Source organism: Varroa jacobsoni, unplaced genomic scaffold, assembly GCF_002532875.2.
Source record: "Varroa jacobsoni isolate VJ856 unplaced genomic scaffold, vjacob_1.0 scaffold_838, whole genome shotgun sequence".
Lineage (NCBI taxonomy): Eukaryota > Metazoa > Arthropoda > Arachnida > Mesostigmata > Varroidae > Varroa > Varroa jacobsoni.
Window position 1 is genome coordinate 125,249 of NW_019213740.1, and position 25,809 is coordinate 151,057.

Sequence of the window (25,809 nt, forward strand, 5' to 3'; positions counted from 1 at the left end):
ATATACAGAATATAAGTTGGTGCGAAACGTGTACCCTATTTTATCCAGTTGGGTTGGAAACGGTTTGATTAATAATAGGAATTGGCTAATGTAATTTCAGCCAGTGTACCTCTGTCAATTTGAATTAACCATGCTACGATGGACGCATTGATGGCGTACGAAATCCACGCGACCACTGGGACTTTCAATAAGTAAAATTTATAATAATCTTCTGTGTAAGTGTTACATCTAATACTGAGTAGTACAAGATTTCTTTGTAGTTTCATAATGCTCTTTGAGCTCAACGTAGAGCTTGATCATGCATAGAAATGAAAAAAAAAAAGCCAACAAATATTGACAGATACAGTTGACTACTCTCTTCTATCCATACAATAAAAAGGCGAATAGGGTGCCTTTTATATAACAGACACTTAAGCAATAAATTGCTGCAATTACGATAATGATATGCGTGTCCCGATCTTGATCTCCATGAACGACAGCATCGGATTAGAACGTGCGTGTTGGGTACGAACTCTTGAGATGGACAATGTTTGCCCCCTGTCCTATATTTGTGGCTTGGCCGAAGGATGTAACAATTCAATACCTCACGATAAGGAATAGGCCCGCCTAAACAACATGCTGTATAGAGAAGGACAGAACAGCTGAAACCAGCTCGGGGTTCCACATCATCGGAATAGCGTTAAGAGCAAAAAAACGAGACGAATGCCACAGGGATACTACTAACTAAAGGACACAATTACTCAGAAATGAACGGCGGAGCCATAGGGGTATAGGTTATTTCTGCGTATAAGGTATGTTGTCAAAGTAGGCAAACACGACTCCTATCTCGAAACGCTATTACGGGCGGCATGTTATTTACAACCAGCTACTCGGAATAATATTAAATCATAGGTGAACAGTGAATTAGAATGATTCAAAGTCGCATAGCCTTTGTTTGCGACCTGTTAAACTCGTTACGAACTGAGAAGTCGCTGATGTTCTGTTGAACCCGATAATAACTTTCTGTTAATTTGTCAGATCATTATCCAGTCTGATGTCGCGTTACTCCGATGCACGGGTCAATCAGGCCATGATTTGCGTTGCGGATTAGACATTCATATTTTTTTTCCCTATTGGAAGAGGATCTATTGGAAAAACGTATAGGCCAAACAAGTATAAAGCACCCGTCTGCCAAAATGCCACAGAGAAAGCAATGTAAAAAAAAGTAGATCGATACGACTCGAGTCGCATCGAAGATGAACTGAGGAATAGAGAATAAGCAGCGCATTCGAGCGATTTAGCCGAAACGCTGCAATCCTAATGCCTCTACAGAAGAAAGCCATCAGCTGAAAGAGGTACCGGTAAGGACGCGATAGTAATCGAATCAGCCCCACTTGTGTTATGTAATCTCAATAGACCTTTCAAATAATGTGCTATACCTTTGGTTTGAAACAGCTATCTACCTGTCATTAATTAATAGTCATCGATATGGCGCGAATGGCGGACAGGACCGCAAAAAAATGCGACTACATTTGCGCAACCATGGCATCAAGTCGAAGCGCTATTAGTCGTATCAACAAATTATGTCAGACTTTTGTAAGTCTTAGTCGTGTTTATGGCTATATCATAAAGGAAGAAATATTAGTACATATGGGGGTATCGAATCAAATAAGCGGAGGATCTAGGTCATGCCTGTTCCTGCTTAACCGAAGGCGTTGCCTCGGTATCGTTGACAATAATGGGCTATGCGCTAAACTTCTTAGTGTCCCGAAACAAGCATCTCAGTTTCATCCCTTTGAAGCGAAGCACAGCATCTCCTCCGCGGGAAGGGTGCGGAGAGGTACGATGTTTGGAAATAATGGAGCAACCCGATCGAACGATATGGAGATTGTTCGCCTCCGCTTTTCGATTCTCGTTTCAATTTTCTATTTAGTTGAATATGAAATAAATCTCGATTGATTGGACACGAGCTTGGCCCTCCTTCTCTTTGCCTTCAGCCAGCTACCGTACACAGCACAGCATCTCTCGCTAACTGGTTTCGAGTAAGTAACTTCGATTGAGAGTGTGCTTCACTCGCAGTTACACCTGGGTCCTTTGGAACTGGGTCGGCTATACTGGGTGGTGGCATTTCTTGGGCGAATTTCTCCGCATACAATCTGCCTCGTTTATTCGTCGTTCGACGTATCAATAAGAGTCTCAATGTATCATTGGCTTCTGTTATACGTACATTTAAAGACACAGTGGTTTGACATTGTACTTAACAAAAAAGCTGAAAGCCAAACGTTCAGAGGCAAAAACAATGTGTAAAAACGATAAAAATCAGCGTTTTACTACTTACACCATCAATGGCTAATAAAAAGCTAACGTTGTTAAAACGTTCGCCAACAGGACTGTCATCTGTCGTGATATCTCTTTGTATTCAACCAGTGTCGACAATCGATTCTTTGGATCTCAAGTCCGCTGGCTCTCCGCGTTGTGTCGAGGAGGATGATTATCATCAGGTTCCTGTTCAGGACATACGGCTATTGTGACTCAACTTACGCCATAACGCCTCGAGCCTAAGACGGCCAATGAAAAACTGTAGTCTGTCATCGCCAACGTATGTAATACTTCTTCTAAATTGAGAATTGATGTAGTGAGCCACGTGTCGATTTCAACGTAATTGTCGCAAATAAATAGAGTCAACATGAGCCATCCTTCCTTTCGGATTGTCATGCCATCGTGTAAAACTTCTTGAAACTTCCAATGAGCCAAGAACGACGTTCCAAAGATACGACGCACTCTCGGGATTCTTGGACATAACCTTGCGCCATTCACTAGATCTACGCGACATCAATGTTTTTGGCTCAATCATACATCAAATCCAATGAAGCTGGGAAAGAAAACTGTTTTTTCCCGGTAAACGGTAACGGCAGGTAAAAACTTTTATGTGGTGTCGATTATTCGAGTTACCGCCTGATCAAATGACAACAAGATTTTTCTAAGTGTTTTTAAGTTTTTTTTTCTACCGAAATGTGAACATTTATAAGCTAAGCAAAGTTTCGCAGCCTTTTTTAAACGTGTTTTTTTTTTCTGTTTATATTATATGTTTATAATATATATAAAATGGTATTAATTTAAATAACAATTTGCAATCGTCTGCTCTTCTATGTTTCTTACTTTTGTTTTCTTGATATAATCGTTTGCGGTGTCGCCTGGATAGCAGCCCTAGTGGTTCTAGTAATAAAACGATATGTTTGTTATGTTGACAGCTAAAGCCATACTACCTCGAAAGCTCTCCAGGAAAACCCCGTCATCATATCGCATATGTGATGAAGAAACAATGATAAATAGTATATGCAGTTGAACAAATGTAAAACTGGAAAGGGCAAATTAGGAGAAGGTATCCATAGTGGGAGATAACGAGGGCAAGATAGACTACAACGAAATCCCTGCACCCCTATAGCGGTAATGCTTTCTTTGTCCATGGAGCTCGCGCCCACGTGTACATTTGGGGTTCAATAACCCCTAAAATAACAAAACAGATACAACAGGCAAAAGAGATGGAAATAGACATGATGATTTTCATATTGATACTCCAAGATGCTGCATTTGGCCTTCCATCACGCATCAAGTCGCTGCCTCATGATTGTTTAGCAAATGACTTTGTATCGCTTGCAGAACGCAGCTAGAGACAAAAACTCGATGAATACTACGGGTCGAAGCCATCACGAACTCATCGAACGGCCGCACTCCAACATAAAAGTATAATCACAAAAAGAATCAATACAACAGGATACAAGATGTAATAACAACAAAGGCAAAAAGCTGTCCTAGCCATTAGAGCGGCCACGGCAACAGCAACAGCAGCATCAGCAGTTAAAAACGTCCCTGCTGACCAGTAAAAATATGATTGGCGCTACCGTCTCCATTAAATATGTTTTTGTTGTGGCTGGCGCCATTATCTATCTACTGCCATTACGCTGTGCCACCGAATAGAAAGGAAAAAGGCATAAAATATAGAAATCGAACGGAAAGTAATATAGCGAAGTGGCGTAGTCCCGCACAGTCACAACGGTTTGGCCAAACTTTGACGAGGTTCCAACAGTATCTAGTTAGTCGACTATCGTAGCTGCAATGTATATCAGAAGGTGAAGGGGACAGGCGGTCAAAATGCATTACGAAGCAACAGGTGCAACGTAAAAGAGACGACGAAAAAAGCTGAAGAAGCAGCGAAAAAGGACTTCTTAACTTTTTCCATGTGCGCTGATTTTCCGCAGGAGTTGAGTGATTTGAAGTGCTTTGTCGCTGAAGGTGATACTGTGTTCGTTACATTGAAGGCAACAGTGTCCTGCAGAGATTAAGATTTGAGGAATAAAACGGACCTAAATGATGGCGTCATTTCGCTTTTTACTGCTGTCTACCATTGTTATTCGGCACGTTAACGTGATGAAGTTGTCACGTGACGAAGACGAGCATCGTTTTGCAATGGTATGAAAATATTTTGACCTGTGCGTCTTACCGATCGGAAAGGTCATAAACGGAACAATAGCTACATAAGATATTATGCATTCTCTAAGTGTATTAATAAATTTATCTGAATAGTTGTATTGGGATTGCATTGGACGAGGTCAAACATGCCATTGCATTAATTGTCTGTTTGCGGTTGGAAAGCAAAACAATTACCAGATACGCGTCCCCCTTTAGAGCAGCATTACAGATTTTCTGTTATTATCAGTATCATGAAATTCTTCAAAAATTCATAAAACATAAAGTACCTGCACGCATCTGGAAGTACAAACACATCGCTATACATAGATAGCTTTGGGTGGGGGCTGTGTATGTTTCAGCCCCAGAAAGCGTTGATTATAGAGTTGATATTGGCCGTCCCTCGCTCGCAAGAAGGCTCGCAGTCGGTTAGACAGTAGCAATTTTCGACACCAGCAGCTGAAGCAATACCAATGCATTACTTATGAATAGTCTCGTACATTATTAACACCACATACGTATGGAAGGAAGATTCATTTTAACGCTTCAGGCCGTAAAAAAATGACGCAGTAAAGAATCCCGAATGGCTGTAAGGGCCGATATCCAGCATGTCGTCATGACAATGACAACACGCGCAGTCGACAAACAGAATTTAATCATAACATAACGACCTAAGGCTGCATTTTTCAAAAGCGCAGGTAGATTGAACTCGTTTGCATAGATTCATTATGTCATACTACTTAAGCAGATATGATATCGACGGCTTAACGTGAAGTAAGTCTCATGAACTTTTCGAATGGGGAAATAGTTATATAATAAATGTATAATAAATGGGGTAATATGACTCAACGTTATTCAACTTTTAATCAAGTTCGATTTCGTATTCAAAGTTCACGGGCCCATATTCCAACAGGCTTTATGGAATTAACTTCTGCTATTTTCTGCTAGACCTCCAAATTCCCTAACAGAAAAAAGATTCCGCCAACAACCGTTTGAAAAGCGAACACGAATTCAGTTTGTTCCTACTTTAATAACGTTACGACCTATGACCAGAAATCTGTGTTCTAGGTGAAGTTATAAAAGAGCAAATGAAAGACAGGGTTTATCTTTCATATCTTTTTTAGAACTAACTTATTTATTTTACGCGGCCAGATATCACCGCCCATATTTTCTCTATCTAGCAGTCCACTAACAGTTAATTAGCATAGCATTGTGTATGGAAAAGGGGGATTCATCAGGTATCCATCAAGTGTCCTTTGTACCGTATTCACGCGGCTGATAAAACCTGCACCTCGTCCATTATGTGACGAACTTAAATATTAGACGCGCGAAATTGTACTGCCGAAATGTGTTGGGCTACCGACACTGCACACGTCCATGATGCAGGAACAGTTTGTCTTTTGGGCTTCAAACTTGATTCTTCGCACTTTTGAGAGTTGCTTTACAATCCTGATAAAACGAGGCTCGCTGATCTTCTACACGAACAGTATCCTACATGTACAGGTCCTATTAGGGCATCCACTTTGTTGTATAATCTTTTGGACAACAACGTTATGAGTTAATACAATATTTCTACCGTAGTTCTATCGCAATCATTATCATCGACACAGTTATACACTAGAGCTACTATTGGTCTATATAAATACGGTTATTTGAATCAATGTTGTAACAACATTGGCACTTTCCCTTTGCCTGTCCTCAGTTTACATCGCTTTTTTGGAGCCATGATTCTGACAGATTATGTCCTTGGCTTGACAGATCGTTACCCTAATCGCAAGATCAGAAGATACTCCGTCAGAGAGTCCTGAACACTAGTACCGTTTTCGACGAATCGTGTTACCTAAATATGTTTATCTGAGGTAGAACGAGTTATTTAATTAGCAGGGTTTAGCAATTACTCTGTATTAAAAGCGGCTGCTTTAAACGCAACAAATGACTAGCGCTAGGAACGTAAAACCAACTGACCCGCGCACACTCTATCATACAGTATTAGGCAGAGAAACTCTGCCCAAAAACATTCTTAGCGTAGCGCCAGTGAACGAATTGATCTCTGAGACATGAACAGAGAAACGTTACGGAAACGTACCCCAATACTTCTGTGCTAGTGAGTTCGTCGAAGCTTAGTTACCGCTCTGACAATCAGCTCGGTAACGCATTCTTTGCCAAAGAAGGAAACTACCAATGCGTAGATCATAATGAAAGAGACACATGTAAGCTAAGTGAGAAATATCGCGATAGGCCAAAGCCAAGTGTCAGACGCCTCGGAGGGTCTGAATGTTGAGTCACCATCATCATCACCAGCAGCAGCAGCAGCATTCATCCCATGCTATGATACGCCATTAAACAGTAGTCGTATACGTGTAAATGTTGAATAAACAAGAAAATTACTGTAAATAATAGATGATTATTGTTTCATAGATGATGCCGATGAAAAGTTAACACAACTTGAATCAGAACCTGAGGTTAATCTGAGTTAGGCCACATTGATAAATAATAGTTTAATGAAGTTGCTTGTTCAGCATTTACTTCACAAAACGCTATTGATCTATGCTGAAATTGAAACTATTCTAGACCTCACTGGAATTTACCTTTATAATTTATGCATTAGGCTTAGGGTGCTTACCTATCATACTGTAGCAATTCCATAATGGATGAAAGCACGTTATGCTAGGTTCGCAGACAACGACAGGAAGCTAATGATCTGCAGCGAAATGAAACGCGTCTAGGCCATTTCCCAAAAGCCGTGTCCCATCGAACCCACCGACTCGGCCGAACTGATCCTCTGGAAATGAGCCCTTTCAAGCAAATCCGTTCGCCGTATCGCGTTCGTAATGTTGTCGTCATCGACACTTCAAATAGGGGCGACGCTTAGCGCGGGTGTGCAAAACTCAAAGGCAATGATTAAATTTTACAGCGCTGGCAACGGCAGTTGTAGATGCCTTCTACAACGCTTCCTACGGACAAAGAAACCGCAGAAACTTTTCTTTTGAAACAAGATCAGACAGTTAAAGTGGCTGATATCCGAGATATTCGATGGAAATTCTGATTTATTCACGGTGATCAGAAAAAGATTAGTGAGGTGTATAGCCGAGTGTGTATCGGCGAGTTTTCCGTATGATGTCACTTGTTCAACCAGTCAATAGGCAACTTATATAAAATGAAAAGTTTTGTTAGCTATATCCGCAACTGTCGAGTGGATTTCCTGCGAAAGTCCAACAAATAGAGAAGTTCTTTTTGGTTTTAAAGAGGATTCGAATTAAAAACAACAATAACTGAATACGTCTATGTGGCTTCTACAGAGAATAAGTAACTTGCGAAAATTCCCATTTGTCCACATATACACAACGTTGTTATGTCGGCGACCGGTATGAAAAAGTTATGCACAACTACCAACTAACATCTGGTATTATCGAGCCGCAAGTTTTGCTATGTGCAAGTTTTTCAAACTGCGCGTAACGCTGAAGCTTCCCTGCGGATGACGTTGAGTGTGGGAAACTGTTTGCCCGTTCGGTGGCGGTTTCCACACCATTTCGTTTCTATGGGCCGAAAAAAGCGAAACCATAATCATTGTCTTCTCTGACTCTACCGTTAACTTTAGTTCACTTGCTACTGCTGCTACAATATCTCCTTTGACTTTCATCTACACGTGGACTACTTAACGGTACGTTAGTCTGGGCGCGCATTCTGACAACTTCGCAAACAGCCGTATTCACCGTGACGTCAGAATTGAAACGCCGAAGGGTAATATTAGGTCTAAATAGTTGTGGTACACTCGCCGCATTTGCAATGCTCGGTTGTAATAATAAGTCTCCTATTTTTATTTCTAAAGGCGATTTTGTGCTGTCCAGCCAACGCTCTTACCAACAATAGCTAGCAGGCGATCCCGCTGGCGATCCGGGGCTTGGACCGATGCTGGCAACTGTAGAAAGGCATTGAACTTTTAGCTGCTTGGTAACGTTGGTGTTAAACGATAATGGGACTGTTCTGAAACCATCCGTTTTCTAGGGGAAGGAGGAACTGTTTACTACGTGGAAATCCGCCGGCGGGAGCCAGGATTACAAACAGACAGATGTAGACACAAACATGCAAATACGCATGCAGGATGAAGTTGTATGACGGCACGGCCGTAGTCGTAGCAGTAGGGTCCAGCTGCTGCTTAGTCACTGGATGCTGAACGCATCGTCTCAGCGTCCAATGCTTTCTCTTTCCCGCTCTCTGTGTACATGGCCATTTAATGTCTCGGATCTTTATGTTTTTCTACTATGATCGCGCAATGCGTCCCCAGCCGCCTTTTTTCGGATCGGTCTGTCAGTCAGCTAGGGAAAAAGATGGGACGCACATGGTAAAGGACGAGCTAACGGCCGACTAGTGCACAGGCGGATGTTGCATGTTTCGACGCTGTTTGGGTCGTTAGGTGGAGAGTCAGGTGGCGCAACAGCAGTAGACGTCAAGCTGCATCGAACCGCCCACGGAACAACGCACAGGATAAACATTTGATTGAAACTAGCGAAATTCTGTTTGCTTAAAGTGGATCTTTCGATCCGCTTGTCCGATGATATTTCGTCCAATGAGAGCGTCGGGCGGAAAACAACGGAAAGCTAAGATGATGGTCATAATAACGGCAGCGTACGCTTTTGCGACGACACTCCTTTTCAGAGGCAAGACAGGACAGGAAATCCTGCATAGCAACGCTGTATTAACGGTAGAAAGCGTATTAATGTTAGGCTTCATTAAACGGACCTTCCGATCTCCTCAGTGCGGAGTTCGACAAAGACCCTCATTTGCGACATACACTTAGAGGACTCGTAAGTAGTTCTACACAATATCGAATTGTGTATTGATCGAAAAATTACTAGTCAAACTCGAACCTTGACCTATTCGAACACAGATTCTTGAACTATTACTTTAAGTTCTTCGTTAACGTCAGCATCCCTTTAGAGAAACCATGTGGAAAAGTATGTTACTTGCAATCGCCCATGTCGTGACGTTGCTTCAGAATAGTTACTTATTATTTCACATAGTTTTTGCCTAAACAGCTTGCTTTAATATCGAAACATTTAGTCATTTCAATATAAGACCAAGATCGATTTTGATAACGCCCATTCGGTATGAACTATAAATAAACTATTCGCTTTCGCTGAAGAAAAGCGAGATTTCTCATGAAATGGTAAAAGGCAGAGGGGCAGATAGACAGTTAGTGATTAGCTCAGCGGACTGACACATAATCAACTTTAGTTATTACTCTCTTCTCCAACGAACCTGTAATGTTTTTCATTCAAATAATCTGCGTTTTGTATTCGCGTTCCCCCCTCTGCAGGTACGTTCATAGGCTTATTTGTTTTGATTCGGCACGAAAAAAATCATTTGATAGATTTACCTCAGTCAATTTCAGTCAGCCTTGAATCAAGGCCTTAGGCGCCTTTGTATTTCGAGGAGACGCACGTCAACCCATGTCTCAATCACGTTCAGATCGGCGATTGATTGACAGACGTATTGACTCTATTCAGACTTCGAAATAGCTATGCGTAAATCGAAAGTGGCTTCACTATTGGATAAATAGAAACCATCAGAGACAAGATAAAAAAATAAACGGATCAATTAAACAGTCGAGACCTATTTATTGAGTAACTCATCTGGTCAGTCAACACAGATTTGAGAACTGTTGATGGTCTATCCTAGCGCCAGCCGTTCTGAACAATGGGGGGTATAACAACCTCCGGAATTCACCAACTCTGAAGACAGCCAGCTTTACAGATGATTGATGGTATCAATATCTTCTGAAGATGACTATCATAATCACTTCACCGATAGTAGTCGTTAATACTTAGCAAGATCAATAATTTTTTCGTTTGATATAATGTTGTGGCGTAATGTAGCCCGAACGTTCCAGCGCACGCAAAACACAAAAAATTATTTCATTAACCGTTTAAAAAGAAACTACAACAAAGTAATGATGTGCTAACGTAAGCCATACTCATATGTTCACATCTCGACTAGACACCATCCCATTTCTATATGCTACTATTATATTTAGATCTTACTGCTAATGTTTGTTTAACACTCGTAAATACACCCTCCATGTAAGGAAGTTCTCGAAGTCTTTTTAGGTATAGCATGAAAGGTGCACTATTAGAAGGGTCACCAGGGCACGCTTTACTGGACTTATCTGGAACTGCTTCAACAGACTTATAAAACAATGTATCAACAATAGAGGCAACTATCAGTTTTAAGGCTCTTTATTTTTCTTTAACACCGTATTACTCTGAGCATTAGTTTCTGGAACTAACTTTTTGCTAACGCTAACATTTGAACGTGACCGCATGCCGGTTATTTGTGCCTATTATACCAAAGAATTCAATGAGGTGCGCGCAAGATTTTCAGTAATTAATTAATAAATTGTCCTATTGTCACCAGACAAATTGATAATAACAAAGTAATATTGGTCACTCGCACCCATATACACAAACAATCAGTGAGACAAAGCAGCGTAATTGAGAACGTGAGCTAATGACGGTATCACCACACCCGTAAGCTACGTTTACGTGACAAGTTAACGCGCCGGGAACGAAGCGTTGTTTACATCTGGTGCGTGCGTTACCTGGCAATTCTATTTTGATTCAACTTGTTCGTCAACGTCTGCCGACGCCATTTATGAAGCGAACGAAGAAGGGAAGCTCATGGCAATGGCTCGCAATTTGCACCAATTGTGCCCTTTGTTCTCTTGTTTCTTCAACCCCCAAGAATTCAAGAAGGGTGAAGGAAGCAGAAACATCCTTCAGCCTTCCACCCAGAACCAGTTAATATTACGATTGCTGTTGTATTACACTCGTATTTGGTCGCATTTGGACCCGGCCCCAAGCTAACGGCAAACAAGTTTCGACTTATACGGCGATCGGTAGTCTGCTAATGTTTGAACTTTCCCCTACCCTCACAGCCCGTGTTTCCTCCTATATCCCGCCTACTTCCACCCCTAGCGCTTTGCCGTAATTTGGGCAAAACGGACGGATCCGAACGCCATGGGAAAGGCTCATTCATAAATACAGTGGCGATATAAACAGTGGCAATGCTGTGAGCCAGTGTGAGGATACGAAATGCAGGACAACTACGTCAGCGGCCTCATCTATTTTAAGAGATTCGCCCCCACAGGAGAGGCGGCCAGGCACCTGTGAAACATGTAAACTGAATCGGCCTGCTGTATCTGCATGCATTTAAAGCTGCGTCACTCTGTCCGTCTATGTTCCATGCTCGTCGTTCGCTTTTTTTTTTTTTTTTTAATTGTCATTTCTCACCAACCGCGTAAAAAAATGGAGCGGCAATTTGAAAATAATCTTTTTTTCTTTTTGACATTTACTAAGAAAGGTGACGAAATCAACGAAAAATTTATCGAGAAGAAGTCAAACGTGTTCTGTAAAACCTTAGAAAAGCGTAGTGTACATGTATAATCTAGCCAAAGGTTTGGCAGGCTGCTTTATGTCGACTGATAGCCAACTCTTTCATCCTGATACCTATTCTATCGTTGGGTCATTTTTGACATGCTCTACTACTTGGACTATTGTTAGTGTTTTTATGATGAACGTATTTGCGACAACAAGTGAACCTAATAGGGTAAGTGTCGGTCATGCTGCTAAACGTTTGTTCTTTAAATTTACTTTCAGTTCTTAACGTTGCTGCTGGTAAGGCCCCACTACAATCGTCTACTATGGGAGGTGGTATACCGCAAAAGGCTGTCGATGGCTCCACTTCCCCATACTTTAACCCCGATACCTGCTCTTTAACTGAAGCAGAATCAAGTCCCTGGTGGTAAGACAGTTATTCATTGTACTTTCTTTTGTAAACATGCGGCACGAGATTCGACTTTACGTTCACTGCAGACGACTGCCTCTAAATAGGTCGAATGATAGCGTTCCGCTGAGGGCTTCCAGGAGTGACTGGAGTTTATTGCCATTCTCATACAGATGTGTCTATTATCCGCTTAGTGATTTGTCATTGTATATTAACGGCACTGTAAGGCGGGTACCTAATTCTACATTAGAACGAAGTAAATATCAACGAAGGATAGCAATAGTAGAATTTAGATAGTAGCATCGCCGAAACAGCGGTCGAAACGCTATAGGCTGGCTTAATTAGATCAAATGTACATGAAATGTTATCAAATGAGGTACTAGCAAGTTATTCAACCATTGGATTACTGAGCTTTCCGAAAATTTTCTGTGGTATTATTGAGTGCTTCATTGATATGGCCGGATAACGGGCTTTTGCAGTAAGATGAATATCGCTTCGGGCTATGCGTCCGTTTGAGAATCTGCCAAATTAGTTGTTGGTGATTATCGCAAGTCACCTAGATAACAACAACAATCATATTTGTACTAATTGTATGTGTGGCACATTCCGCTCTTATCCTGCCGTTATTACATGCGCTTATAAGTACTGTGTGTGCACAAGCACACGTTATCTATATTTACGCATTTAGTATCTATACATCAAGCTCGCATGGAACGTTTCTGCATGATAGAATGTTTTGCGGCACGCCGTGAACCTGGAAGCGTTTGATCGCTTCGAAATTCGTCGATGTCGCCAGTCGAGATTACGGCGTGAAAATAATCCAGAAAAAACAAAGGAGAACAGAAGTTGCTGTGCTTCAAGCAAATGTCTCATTGATCTATCGATTATTGCAACAACGCCGCCGTCATCATTAGTCACCGTTTCTGACTTTTAACACTGAAGCCATACAAATTGATAACGACAGAACAAATGTAAAAGGAGAAATCGAGGAGAGACAGCGCGCCGTAGGAAGGCTGGGCGAGTCCATTAGTGTGATTGCCCCTCAATTGCCATGTACCAATCGCAGTGTACAGAACTTCTTGCTTTTCGTCGATTACAACGAGGGCTTCGGGCTACCGAGACATGTCTTTCAACTTTGGTCAAACAGATCCATGTTGATGGCACGTTTGGTCTTTGATCCGTTAATGATCCGCCAATAGCTATCGTGCGTCAAGTGATATTCGAAAGCGCAAACTCGTTAAATTTTCACTGAAGTAAACGATATATAAAAAATTGCAGCAGAATTTAATTTTAAGCTGATAGCAGCTTAAAATTCCGAGAATCTAAGGGCCTAAAACGACCATGAAGTGTAAAACGCAGAAAGTCTTAAAAACCCAACGGTTAAAGCTTATCTGGATGACCCAATCATTGATATTCCGCTCTTCAAAAAAGCCGTTAATTTTAATATAAAACAACAAGATGTATTATGAAAAGCTTTTAAGCCATTTTGATACATTTCCTAGCCCCTTAAAGTGACTAGAGCTTGTTTGCGTCCGAATATTTCCTTCTTTCCAAACATCTTTGTAGCAAAACCAGACGGGCAAACAAAAAATGTACAGCTTCAAACGCTGATAGTTATGGTACTGCACACAATGATATGTGTGCAGGTCTTTAATGAAACACGCGCGTATTACACTAGGGGGAAATGTGTTAGCTGGAGGCGAAATATGTCGTATTAATACTACAACAAGTACGAGGCAGCAAGATGGCGACGATTCAAACCTATTTGCTGTTATGGCGTTGCGGGTATTCCAAACCAGACCTCAGTCGCATTGAAGATGTGACATTTGCGTGATATAAAATATAAGCAGCCTACGCTTCGATAGGACGCAGGTTAAATGGGGGCGAGAAAAAGCATCAGAAAAGCGCACACAAAACAAGCGCGACATCAACCGGACGTAGGAAGGAGAAAGCAAGGCCAAACAGGCGTCCCTCTAATTGACAATCGGTCATAATTTCCATACGTCGTTATTTAACAGAAACACGCGAATTGCACGGGTTTTTTGGCTTTTGTGGGCCTCTCTGATCGACGTGGAACGCTAAACCAGCTGACATTCCTGTTCTCTTTGGTATACCCCTTCTCTTTATGGTTCTTTTCCCACTTGCACCGAGCTTTAATATACCATTAACACTTGTATCCAATAATTGTCCTATTCATTTACCAATTTCATACCTCGTGGTTTCCCCTGTTAGTGAAACGTTTAATGTGTTTTCCTGATATTCTTGGATAATTCGATGTTGGATATTCAATCATTGTCCTCAGATGGCGACCCCGCAGCAAGGAAGCCTCCAGGGTGGTCGTCGTCGCCTTCGCTCGCCTTTCATAGAAATTCCGCCCAACTTAATAAAGATCCCCTAACGCTCACACTGTGCACGGCGTTGCTGTTACCGCCCCACGGTTGTAGGCACTGCCAAGTAACATTATGGGATGACAAGGGCCGCGCAGGGCATTACGAGTTGATTGTAGGGAATCCTCGTGATAGCTTAGTATTTGTTTATCTTAGGAACAGGTTGTTGTGTAGGTTCAAATCTGGATATAGAAACACTGCATTTCGTGCTGGACGCCAGCCATGTGATAGAGTGCTTAATGATGATGCAGGACGTGAAGCTCGAAACATAGACGGGTTAATTATAAGGAAAGGAGATACCTGTATCTGTGTAACAATATGCCCAGCCAATTAAGGCGAACCATTACAACAACACACGGGGCAAATATAGTTACGTAGATCTACCACGACGACAGTGATTCAAAAAAGTCAATTTTAATGAGAGTTACAGAAACTGTTTAGATACGAAGGACTACACCCATTTTATCATATGGTAGCTGTTTCATCGATGTTTAGCGGTTCCTATAAGCGGGTGTGAGCTCAATCAAAGTTGACTGTCCTTATGTGCACGTTCATAAAAGTACACTGTACAAAATAGAACAAAAGTAATAATAATAGTAATTATTATTATTAGCGTTTCTATAACTAGTGCGAGCAGCGTTTGAATGCTCTTTTTTATTTACCTATTTTTTTTTGTTATTAATATTCACCTGCAGGTACGTTAATTTGTTGGAACCGTATGTCGTCCAACTTGTTCGTATCGATTTTGGTCAGAGCTGTTGTGGTAAGCAGGGTCAAGCGACAATCGTCGTCCGTGTTGGCAACAACCGACCGGACCTCGGTGTGAATCCAATTTGTAACAAGTATACAGGTTTCATCGAAGAGGGGCGACCGTTGTTCCTGCCATGTACAACGGCCATGTCAGGCGCATTCGTCAGCGTGCACTTCCTGTCCAACCCTGAGCACCCGCTTTCGCTATGTGAGTTCTTTGTCTACACCGATCAGGCGTTGCCGATTGAAAGGTGCCCCTCGTTCCGTGACCAGCCCCTTGGCTCAGTGGCTACATATAACGGCAAATGCTACATATTTTACAACAACCAACAGCTGACGTTCGACGATGCCAATAACACCTGTGAGGAACGGGGTGGATCGCTAGTTGATGAAACGTCGCCAGCCCTTCAGGGCTTCTTGTCCTGGGAGCTCTACCGCCGACATCGCAATGACCCTCGTGGCCAGTACTGGATGGGAGCTACGCGGGATCCGGATGATTTGAATAACTGGCGATGGTTGAATGGCGACAATATTACTGTATCGTTTTGGAATAGCCCCGGAGGTGATGAAAACTGCGCTAAGTTTGACGGAGCCAGGGGATGGCTGTGGAGCGATACGGACTGTGATAGAAAACTCAACTTTATCTGCCAACACCGTGAGTCTCTATATTTAACTTTAGACATGAATTATGTTCTGTCACCAACTGGAGGCCGGAACTGTGCGCCGATGTGTAGCCAGGGGTCGGTTTCTCTACTATTTTTGTGTCCGGGAGCGATAATCCACGTTATTTTGTAACAGTCTTATATAGTGCGGACGGATCGATACGCGTTACTATTAATGAGGTCAAAATACACGATGATAAATACCTGAGGAAAACCGTATCGAACCCAGACTTCCTTTTGTCTTTTACAGCATTAACGCTGACTACGAACTTTGACGGATCTGCTGGTATTGTGACCGTTACCGTCATTACCACGACTGACCCTTAGTCTATTTAGTAATAATAGTATACTAATTTTCATTATCCTAAAGTCTGAATATGTTTATGGTCATCAAGGTGACAAAAACAATTTTATCTTATCTCTTAATAGGCCCCAAAATCTGCGGAAGACCAGAACGTCCCCCAAATTCGACAATATTAGCAACGAGCTTCGAAGTCGGTTCCGTCATTGAGTACAAATGTGATCTAGGGAATCTGCTTATCGGCCCGAATATACGAACCTGTCTTCCCACAGGATTCTTCTCAGAATACTCACCTCGGTGTAAATGTAAGTTTGTACTATTTTTAATATCTTATTACATTTGTTTACTTGATTCGATGAATGTTTATTACCCTTGATAAGATTGGTTTCAGGGTGTTTTTTTGCTTTTTTTTTTTCTAGAAAAACCGAACCATATGTGACCAGCTATTCACTTAACTTAAAGGTGTTTTTCTTTTCATTAATATGGAGCGCTATCTGTAGCTACTCCCTTTACGGCTCAGGTATCCTTTACTGCATATTATTAATGTATGCTCTGGCCTCACGCTCGCAGAACGAATACAGAATGACATGATACATGAAAGCATATTAATCCATTCGGAGTGGAATTAGATGAAGAGAGTTTAGGGATCTTAATTCACTCCAATTGGACTAGCAAATATCCGTGCGTAACTGACTGCAGCATAGTCCCCTTTCGGAACGATCATAGAGCCAAGGCAGATCAGACTTTACAGAATAGCTGTTCTAGTTGCAGGTTCACCAGACACTGGGGAACTTTTAGAGTCGACCAAGCGCTCTGAAAAATAATACTTAATAAAGGCGACCTTTATGCCAACACCATTCTGCTACTCGGCTGCAGTACAGTCAGAGCATTGTCCGAATGCATGAGAATTCTATTTGAGCTACTTATTATAGATGCATTATTAAGTACAATGCTTTCTTTTATTCATATTATGGCCTCGTTTTGAAAAGCCGCTGCTGACAGTTCGAATTAAGCGTTAACGGTTTAATATTGATGACAGAACCACTGAACGTAAGTGGGTATCGATGCTTAATCTATACGATGAGTTTCTCATTTTCAAAATCTTTATCACTGTCGTTGCATGCAGCTGGTACGTAAATGCATTGCGGAGTCTTCCGCGCAAGCCATACTGGCCTAAGAGTCCCTGGAAGCGACGTTCATTTTCCACTCCTCGATTGCGATCTAGGGATTTTCCAGATCTAGGAACCCCTGTTCCTAATAAAACCTAGCTGACTGACCAGAACTAGCCCTGTGTTAAGGTTCGTTCCAACTTCTCGATAGGAAAACTTGCTTATGGAAAGACCGATAGTCGGCCCTAGAACACTGAGCAAAAAGGCGTCAAGGCAGACTACTGGTAGGTGAGCTCGACAGGCTAGCTTAAACGTGACCCTATAGGGACCGAACTAGCCATTAAAAGCCTTAGACACAGGAAAGACCACGGTAATTTACCCCTCAGAGATATTGCCCAACCCCCAGGAATTTCGAGGAAATATATAGAGAAGAAAAGGCAGGGATCACATGATTAGCCAACTTCGTCCAGAAACTTTGATAGTGGATAAGAAGAGGATTTTTATCACTGTTCTGCTATATTTTTGGATTGAACTGCCTTTGTTCCTACCTGAGTTATCCTAAATGTAGATGTTCGCCTGATATCTACTGCATATTATAATAATTAGTGTTCCACTGGATTGCAAGCTGGGTACAGCGGATGGACGGCTAGACGACACTGGATGCGACGTGACATTAATATGACCATCCTTCTCTATTCTTTTGCCTTTGCTGTACCCAGGTGTCGTAAATAGTTCTGAAATACTACACTGCGGGTAATTATTGCTTTTGGAATTTCCCTTAAGCTTTACTTGCACATTTACCTAAACCCTATATAAAGATGGACCAGTGCATCCAATAAACGTAGAAGAATTCTTCGAAGATGGGTTGACGCAAGGAAAAGGTGGCCCGTCGACATCGTATAAGGGGAAAAAATAGTTTGTTTGGCATTTTGTTTCCTGTAAACATAGAGACTTGAGAATCCGCTAAAACCAAGTAATCCATGCTTGAATGAACGGGTTAGTAGCTTTAGGATAGGCTTCTATTGGCGTCAAGGTAGAAAAAAGGTTTTCCGCAATGGTGAAATCAAAACGCTGGTGTCATTTTTACTCTGTTCTTCTAACGCCTAATTCTCAAACTCTCATATATCAGTGTTACTTAAACGGCTGTTGCTTCGAAAAAGTTGGAAATAACACGATTGTGTTGTTTTGGTCCGGTTGTGTCGGCTGGCAGAGCGACGCCGTTGTCGGCAAGTCACGGTTATTTTAGAAGCAATGTCGAATCGATATGTCAATGGTACTATTGTACCTTCTACTCTGTCGGGAATTATTGATATTAATCTAACTTAAAGCTATACATTTATTTCTTTGCTAATCTTCTACAACATTTCTCAAGCGTCTGCTGTAAGTTAAGCGCAGATCAGGCCCGATGAGCTGCAGCAAAGGTCGAGCCATTAGGAAACAACGGTTCAACGGTGAGCAAAGGATTCTGAGTCTTTGAAGGTGCCTTTGCTTCGAAGGTTTATTCCATATAGTAATTACACCGAACGACTTGGAGGCTTACGAGTAAAGACAGGTAAAGACGACGTCAGAATAGATCGCGGAACAAAACAAGCGGAAGAAAGGTAGCTTAATCTGAGGAGCTATTACGATTAACAGAATTGCCTTCAATTTTGATCGTTTTATTTCCTTTTGTCTCTATTTAGCTGTTCATCGTTTTTACCCTGTTACCCGAGAGGCGGAGTGACTTTTCCATTCTTCTGTTGACTTATTTTTCTTAGTTGTAAATGGGAATGTTAACGCTATTCCGGCCCCTTCCACTGTCGGCTCGAGATTCGAGGGACTGTAACCAAACACAAACATCGGATGGCCGTTGAGATGTGCGTTGTTGCAATCTGTTTTGAGCATCATTTACCTCTACTATATTCATTACGTTTTCTTCCTTCTTTCCCGAATTTTCTCTTTCCCGTAAACACCAGTTGTGTTTATTTATTCCTTTATAAAAGCTGAATCGTGGGGAAGTTATCGTGCACGGCCTGTCCCATTGCATAGGCACCTACGCAGTTAGAATCAGGATGGTCAATTACCGTAATCGTCCAACCGTAGTTAGCCCATTGTGGCCCATGTGCCTATTTAACCTGTCACATCCTGCCTGCTTTGAATTCTTTAGTGAAGCGAGGGATTAGGGAATCTCTGGCCCTTACGGTGCTGCTATGGCAGCGGCAGAAGTTGCGGCAGAAGCAGCTTGTTTCGTGGCGTGCCCTTCGGCAATCTAGACTGCACGTCCTTTGCAGGCTTTGAGTGGGGCTTCGGTATTGTTTAGAACATCGGTGGGTGAATTTATCGTTGACGGGGGCGTTCCCGAGGCGTTTATTATGTGTTGTCCCCTATACAACCTTCGCGTATCTTTACCTGTGTGGCTCTTTCCATCTCTCAATCGTTTGGTCTTCTCATTTGTTCAAGATGAATTTGCCTGGTTGCTCTTTACTACATCAGTTTGATCGGTTTTGTTTTATATTGCTGTCGCCTCAGAGCACTGCTCTACGCTGAATACCTCCGCCGTCAAGAGACCGACGCTCGTACAGTCGAACCGCAATCTGAATTGCCACATAGGAAAAGGTCACTAACGCTTAAGAATGAAACACTTGATCACTTGAGAAATGTAGTCCAATGCATAAGGGAGGTGTTCGCTCGATCGGATAAGGCTCTTCCTATAAATAATGTCATGATAAACGCACACAAAACTGTGAGCGCGTATATATATATATATGTATAGTCCTACGGCCGTATGTACCAGCTGCCCTGGCTTTAAAAATAATTGGCACTATTTGCTACATCTTTCTACTACGTTGCCATCGTTACCGGACTTGTTTGAATTGTAGATATCGACTGCGGACGCCCGGCGCCGACAGCGAACGGCCAACTCGAGCTCCTAAAGGGCACAACTCACTATCTTAGCACAGTGCAGTACTCGTGTAATGTCGGCTTTGTTCTCGTCGGAAGAGCTCAGTTGGTTTGCGACGTTGATGGCCGATGGAACGGACCCCCGGCACGCTGCGAACGTAAGCATATCAGCTGCCTTAAGTCAAAAAAATTTCCATGTATACATCATAAGTGTACATATATGTGCCAATGTTAAAATTCACTAGAAAATTTAGTTGCGGGAAAAATGCGGAGAGAGCGGATCCCAGATCTATTGAAAAACAAGATATCAATTTAATTTATTGAAGTGGTCTTGATAGTATGTACTACATTTATACATGAGTAAAGTATTACTGTGATTTAAATATGCGAATGGCGTAGAAAGCTCCCAATTTTTATCTATTGCCATTAGTCGATTACGAGTATAATTCGTCGGTAACTATCAGCGTCATCATAATGGTAATTCTGTTTAGTTCTAGTCAAGTTGAGAGGCTGTACAAGACTGCAAAATGATTATTATGAAACGAATCTATTATAATCAACTAGTAAAATTCGATTTAAATTTTACTAGCTTCGGTACGGCCTTCTGGTGGCCTTTTTCAATTTTACTATGTTTGATACTTGTTTTTTCTGGCCAATAGCAATCGTCTGCCAGGACCCACCTCACCTGAATAATGGCCGGTTCCAGCTGTCATCTCTTTCTCAAATCTATGGAACAACGGCAGACTATATCTGCGATCCTGGCTATGAACTCGAAGAAGGAACCGTATCACGTTTGCGGTGCGGCGCTGAAGGTTACTGGGAGGGTGGTGTTCATCCCCGATGCCTTCGTCGCATTGTTACATTTGCTCCAACTGAACCTCCAACGGAGCCGTCAACCGAAGAATCCACAACGGAGCCGACCACTGTCAAAATGCATCCTAATTTCGAGCCGTCAAACGGAATTTTCCACTCGACAGCGACGTTCAATCGTTTCACCCCACAATTTTCCCCCGGCTACCCCCACGGCTTGACGGATTATCCGATGTCAACCACGCTGACACCTACCAGTACGACTACAACCACAAAAGAACCTACACCTATTTATCAGCGACCAATACAGACAGCTCGACCCCGTCCACGTCCGCCATCTCTTTTGCCTAGCCACAGGAAGCCCTCCCTAGCCCGGGTACCTCAGAACAATGATCCTAGGGAAAATGAGATCCTCAGTGCTGAGGATTCACGGACAGTGCACGTTAGTTCCGCACCCCCGGCAGCAGCGCGCCTCAATATGGGTAAGCCAATGCAGATGCTGCCTTAGTACACGTACACACAAGGAGCCAAAGATGCGAATTAGGAAATAGTTATTTTTCTATTTTGACCCTTAACATGAATAATTTATGAAATCTATAATAGCAATTTAAAATTTTTCAAGTTTTTTTCAATTTTTTTTTTAATTTTTTTACTACTGCTCAAATTTTGAAGTTGCTAGATTGTAAGTAATTAAGTAATCATGCGTAGATACGATAGACGTATATATTTGTTTTTGTTAAAATAGGTAGCTTTCACCTTTAACAGTATATATATATAAGTGTGGCAATATTAATGGCGTCCAGCATTTTGGGCCATTAATGGGCAATACTAGCCTGGACATTTGAATTCGTCGGATGATGATTACGTGCAAACGTTCCGATGGGAAAATATAATGAGAACGTCACAGCTGCAAACAACCGTAGCCAAGCTTATAGGCTGACCTTTATTTATGCCCGACGATGTGGTAACACACACTTCGCAAGACCTTAGACACAATCATTTTCATCAGCCCCCTGATCTAAAGTGCCAGCTAATCTACAGTATTATATATTAATAGAGTAAAAGGCCAATTGATGTTCTACTACTCACATTAACGAGCAGTCTATTCTGTATATACAGTTTTCTGCATTACGGTATAGCATCTTTAGGGGCAATTAAAAATAAAGCGAGTAGACACCGATCTGTAACCTTTAGTGCCAGCGGCAACAATTAACAGGACACGACAGGACACGCGTCAGATGCAAATAAGAAAGCAAGCTTGCCTGCTAATTATGCAAAAATGACAAAGAAGCAGTAAAAATTTCATACGATACTTCTGAGTTTGCTCCCTAACGCTGCCTACTTTGTTTTGTAGTCGGAAAATGAGCATGCATAGGACATAAGTTGTTTCAAGTTTCTTTGCCATCGTCATTGAAATTGCCAAAGGTATTATAAATTGTGAAACACACGTTCACGTTGAGATTTTTACTTAAGATAGCCTGTGCGTGTAAAAGTGATTTAATCAAAACTCAAATAAATAAGAACAGGGATGAGCTGTGCTTCTAATCGAAAAAAAAAAACGAAGCACAAACCAAAGCAGTTATAAAATCCTAATTAACTATGACAATATGTATTTTGCTGTCTAATTGAGAACTCGAACAAGACATTTTGCTATGTGCTTTTAATTATTCCGTGGTTCTAGGCGGTTTCATTGCGCTAGGAGTCTTTGGCGGATTCGTTGTTCTTTCAGCAATCATAACAATCATCGTCCTCGTAGTCAGGAGGTAAACGTTTCGTCTATTTATCTGTATAATCCTCAAAAGGAATGTTTGCAGTAGAAAAAGCTATAGGGTTTAAGCAACCTGAATAAATTTCTCATATAAAAATTTTTCTTATACGAAAACAAGGTATTACTGCTCAACGTTAGAACAAAACAAATGCATTTTTATTAGCAGGCCCGAAAGATTTGAGTTCAGGCCAAAGAACCAAATAAGTCGGACTTGTGTTTATGCGCTTCAGTTGTAACTATAATATATCTTTGATTTAGTCATCGTGTATTAAAAATATATATTTTTCTAGTTCTCTTTTTTGCATTATAGGAAAAGTTCCCTGCTGAAACAAAGCCAAATATAAAAATGCATTTGGATTGTTTCAGATAGATAAACCTATAAATCACTAAGCTAAGCAGATTAGTGTATGTAGTATTTATAATATATAGTATTTGTCTTATATGCAGGATTCCGACCCCCATCTGTTTAGGTTTTTCCCGCTTAATTGGATGAGTATGGCAATGGACGTTTAATAATTCAAAATATCTAAGCAAAATGATTTAATACTAATCCACAAAATCCGCTAAAATTGTCCTTATTGTCTCAATTTGCCAAGATGATAATAAATCATTAAGCTGCATGCGACAAATTGGAGTTAAAGATTTCCAAAAATTATCTATTTTTGGAAAATAAAGAAATTAAAAATAACCGTTTTGTGTATAAAAATTCAGCCGTAATACTGAACTACGTAAACCACATGTATATATGGAAGCACATGTATATATTTATTATACATTGGCGTTGCAATGATAAGGTTTATCACAATATTTAGTGTAATTTACTAAATATTCGCTCCAACTATGTCTTTGGAGAAATTAAACTGCCCGGTGATGTGCACCCTAAGCACATGTAATTTGTCAGAATGTAAAAATTTGCGATTGCTAAATAGTTCTCACATATGCGAATGTACAATGCTTGTTTTTTGGAAAATCTGACGACGGACTCAGGTAAGGAACCTTTCATCCCAGCCTCGTTTTTGACATCGAAAACGAGACGTCCTTATTTGTGTGTTTGGGCAATGGTTAAGGTATCCTGTTAGCGGGGCATAATCTAAGCGGTGGCTATACTTCAGCGCAATTGATATCCCTAGTTTGGTTTTTATTATGAGCTCTCGACAGTTGCTATAGGTCCTGCACCCCTCGTCCATTTTTGGATTTTTGTAATCGTTTTATTATTTGTATCCATTATTGCTCTGTATATTTTCAGCTGATTAATGACCTTCATCTTGTTACCTTATTATTAAGATTATTAAGATCCGCGCTAGTACTGTCAGAATATGGGTAAGCTTTTTTCCTATACGAGATAATGCAGCATATGAAAAAATGAAGGGCAATTATGTGTGTGTGTGTGTGTGTGTGTATATATATATTTTTATAATTTAGACGCGTTTTCACGTGAGAAATCCCGAGTTTTCGCGTAAAGAAACTAATACTTTTTCTATCCTCTTGCTGTTTCTCTTACGCTTACATCATTTTCATGATCAAATATCTAGTTTCTTCCTCAACTTCAATCCTTTATGCAGTTATCTAAAAACATTTGAAAAATTCATCATTTATTCGCATGAGTCCGTCGTCGATTGCAGCTGTTTTCGTGCTTCGATGCGTCACTACATCTGTCGATATCTAGAATTTCAGTTTGAAATACGCTCATACTAACCCATTTTCACTTTCATCCCACACAACCCCAGATTAAGCGCCCAACATATGGCTATGCAAATATACTTCTAATACTAACGAATTTGCTGTAAGGGAAAGCAGCAGCCGGCACTGTAGCCGTCTCTCATCTAAACGCTTTCCTGGCTCATTCCTTGTATGTCTGCTATGTATATAACTGTTTTGCGCTTCGAGCCATTTAAACTCTCCTATTATTCATCGACTCTAAAGCAGAGTTCTCTTTCAGTTGTAAATGATCGACATCATTGTCTTCCATCGATCCAGAAACTGGCCGTCGCTAACGGGACTTCACCGTACAACAAACCTCGAACAATTTTTTCGATAATAATTGCTCATAACGTGCAATTAAAGTGCAATTAAACCGGTACAAGAGTACTAATACTATAGCTAGGGTTCTTCATAGGGTGATAAAGGGAAGTAACTGCTGTATAAGGAAGCTCTTCCGTTGCGCTTTAGAATGCTTCTCCTCAACCATCGATTCTAGCCACCCACATGGGCGTGCAGCCTACCCAAACAAGCTCACCTGTTGTCAATTTCACCAAACGAAAATACTTAAATCATCGTCGTTGTCGCCACGATCATTAACAATTAAATTCATTCATTCATTCAATCATTGAACGCCTCACTAATTCTTTATATACATATATATCGTATACGCAAAATGAACCCCAGTAATTGCCCCTTAATATGCGTTCTTTCTATGCATCGGTTCTCTTTTATCAACAATATTTCACTATGATCATCATCATCATCACCATCATAATACTTTCGTCTATCTCGATGAATAGCTTGAGAATATATTGAATTAAGCCGTAGCTGATTAAAAATACTGTGATAACGGTCACGATGTATATGATGACATTCGATTTACGTATTGATAATTTTTTCTTACTTATATATAGATATTATTATGATGATTGAAGTACAAGATGAAGCGTTCTAAAATAGAAACACCAAATTCTATATTATACGACGAATACAACTAAGAACTTCATAGAGACAAGCTCTGTGCTTTTGAAAAGTAATACGCACGCATCAATCACGCTGTCAATAGGGCAATAAAACAACGGTAAGGTTTTAGCGGCAAGGATTGTTACAATGAGGTAAAAATTTATGGTGTAAGGAAAACCTCTGTATCACTACAATGCAGCTTCACAAAATATGTAAATATGAAGTTATTAATAATAAAAGACACATATAT

The 25,809-nt window shown here is 41.0% G+C and overlaps 1 protein-coding gene across 3 annotated transcripts in view; it reads left to right on the forward strand.

Annotated features, from left to right (window-relative positions):
• LOC111264227 (sushi, von Willebrand factor type A, EGF and pentraxin domain-containing protein 1) overlaps positions 1-22,890 on the forward strand; it is a gene marked incomplete at its 3' end in the record, with an annotated part of 77,300 nt that extends 54,410 nt beyond the window's left edge. For all 3 annotated transcript variants that reach the window (XM_022839928.2, XM_022839927.2, XM_086970002.1), the window contains 6 exon segments: positions 12,102-12,246; positions 15,311-16,020; positions 16,457-16,633; positions 20,296-20,475; positions 20,977-21,609; positions 22,809-22,890. In XM_022839928.2, the coding sequence (XP_022695663.1) occupies positions 12,102-12,246; positions 15,311-16,020; positions 16,457-16,633; positions 20,296-20,475; positions 20,977-21,609; positions 22,809-22,890 (1,927 nt within the window).
• Positions 22,891-25,809: the final 2,919 nt, after the last annotated feature.